The sequence below is a fragment of the Apaloderma vittatum genome, unplaced genomic scaffold, assembly GCF_000703405.1.
Source record: "Apaloderma vittatum isolate BGI_N311 unplaced genomic scaffold, ASM70340v1 scaffold3477, whole genome shotgun sequence".
Lineage (NCBI taxonomy): Eukaryota > Metazoa > Chordata > Aves > Trogoniformes > Trogonidae > Apaloderma > Apaloderma vittatum.
The window spans coordinates 783-2606 of record NW_009726541.1 but is presented as its reverse complement, the minus strand read 5'-3'; the positions used below and the strand labels follow the sequence as shown (position 1 = coordinate 2606).

The 1824-nt window shown below is 39.4% G+C and overlaps 1 protein-coding gene across 1 annotated transcript in view; it reads left to right on the top strand.

Moving 5' to 3' along the window:
- LOC104276854 (G-protein coupled receptor 98-like) overlaps positions 1–1364 on the top strand; it is a gene marked incomplete at both ends in the record, with an annotated part of 71443 nt that extends 70079 nt beyond the window's left edge. The window contains one exon of the mRNA XM_009873308.1: positions 1187–1364. Coding sequence (XP_009871610.1) covers positions 1187–1364 — 178 coding nt within the window. The remainder of the gene's footprint in view (positions 1–1186) is intronic.
- Positions 1365–1824: the final 460 nt, after the last annotated feature.

The following is a 1824-nucleotide window of genomic DNA, read 5'->3' as shown; positions in this document are numbered from 1 at the left end:
GAGGAGAGGAGAGGAGAGGAGAGGAGAGGAGAGGAGAGGAGAGGAGAGGTGAGGAGAGGAGAGGAGAGGAGATTTTGAGGGAAATGATTTTCAAGATCTTTGTTGCTGGAACTGGAATGTTGCTAGTATCACTTTTGACAACCTTTAGTAAACCAAGGTGATTTTTGCTGCTGTGTACATGTGCAAGTTGATAGAGGTAGTTGAAAAGTTTCCAGCTAAACAGTTTTTCCAGGAAAAACACATATTTAATGGAGTTGAAATCTTTCAAGGGGACATGTCAGTTCTAGCAATATTTTTTTGTGGAAACCAAGCTGCTTACCTGGCAGCTGTTTTTCCTATTTCTCTACCTGCTTGACTGTAGGTTTGTCTGGATTTTGAAGCTCCTCAGCTGCCTCCTGGCAGCCCACTAAGTTTATTCAACTTGTCATCGTCTCACTTAAGATGATGCCTGGCTCCTCAGCTGTGGAATGCATAGCATCTCAGCTCTACATGGCAAGCATTTCTGAGCTCTGAAACAGTGGATGAGCAATAAACCAAGAAAATATATTTTTATTATCCTAAAGTATGTATTTTTTAGAATTCAGTATTTTGGCTTTCCACCACATTTAAGGAGGAGATACATTTTCTCGTGAAATGAAATTCTAATTTTTTTGTGCATCTCTACCTTAAACTGAAGTGGCAGATGAACTACAATGAAGTTGATAACTAAGCTCTTGGGCTGTGTACCACTAATAGAACCTTCAAAGACTGGTAAATTACTTTAAAAAAAATGTTTTGGTACACAAAGGAACCAGTGGTTTGCCAACTGCAGGTCATATAATGAACAGTAATGATGATTAGTGGCTACAGAGGGGAGAAGCGGGGCCCAGCAGAGGACAGGCAGTGGTAAGGTAGAAGTGAGCTGGAACTTTTCAGTTGTTTACTCTAAAGTGCTCCAAACCAGGGCCCAGCATTCAGAAATAGCAATACTTTTTCAACTCTTTGAGAAAGCTAGCACAGGCATAATAAACACAAGGTTAAATGACCTGTAGTCAAGTTACATAGAGAGATACATACCTCTTTTTTAATTTTTTTTTAAAAGCCACAGTTTACTTAGTATGGTCATAGTTAGTATGGTCATACATTACAGTTTCTACACTAGGGTTTTGATGTTTACTGAATTTCTGTGTCTTTTTAAACTTTGCAGATGCCTGCAGACTGGGAGAGGGCATCCTTGCAGCCTGCAGGTCAAGCTAGTGCTGCCTTTAAGCAGAGTCCGCAAAATGGCAATGTTTTCCACCCTTCTGGAGGATTTAGTACTGGCTCATTGGTTGCTGATGAAGAATCACAGGAGTTTGATGACCTAATATTTGCTTTAAAGACTGGTGGGTGACTCTTCTCCTTGTTCCTCAAAGGTCATTATGTTGTTCTTCACCCCAATGGTGTCATTGTTCCATGAGATCCAGTTAATGAGATCCATTAATATAATCTCGTTGCCATTGAAAACCTGAAGTGAAATTGTTTTGCCTTGGACTGCTATTGCATGAAAAATGTCCTGCAGGCTATCTAAAATAACAGTGGGACTCTGCAAAAATATGTTTTGAGTCATGATGATAAGCAGATCTACAGGAAGTAGCAGCAGATTGAAGGCTCTGACATTTTTTTGCAAGTGTTTAAATGGCTAACTTGCTGCCTCTAGACAAGGGCTGTCTCATCGTCTTTTCCTTTCTTTTTCAAATTGATATACAGAGTATATTCAATGGCTATCTTTATTTTTCAGATATCTGTATCTATGGGAAATAGCATAATTTCATAGATAATGACTCTTACCAATAAGTGTAAGGC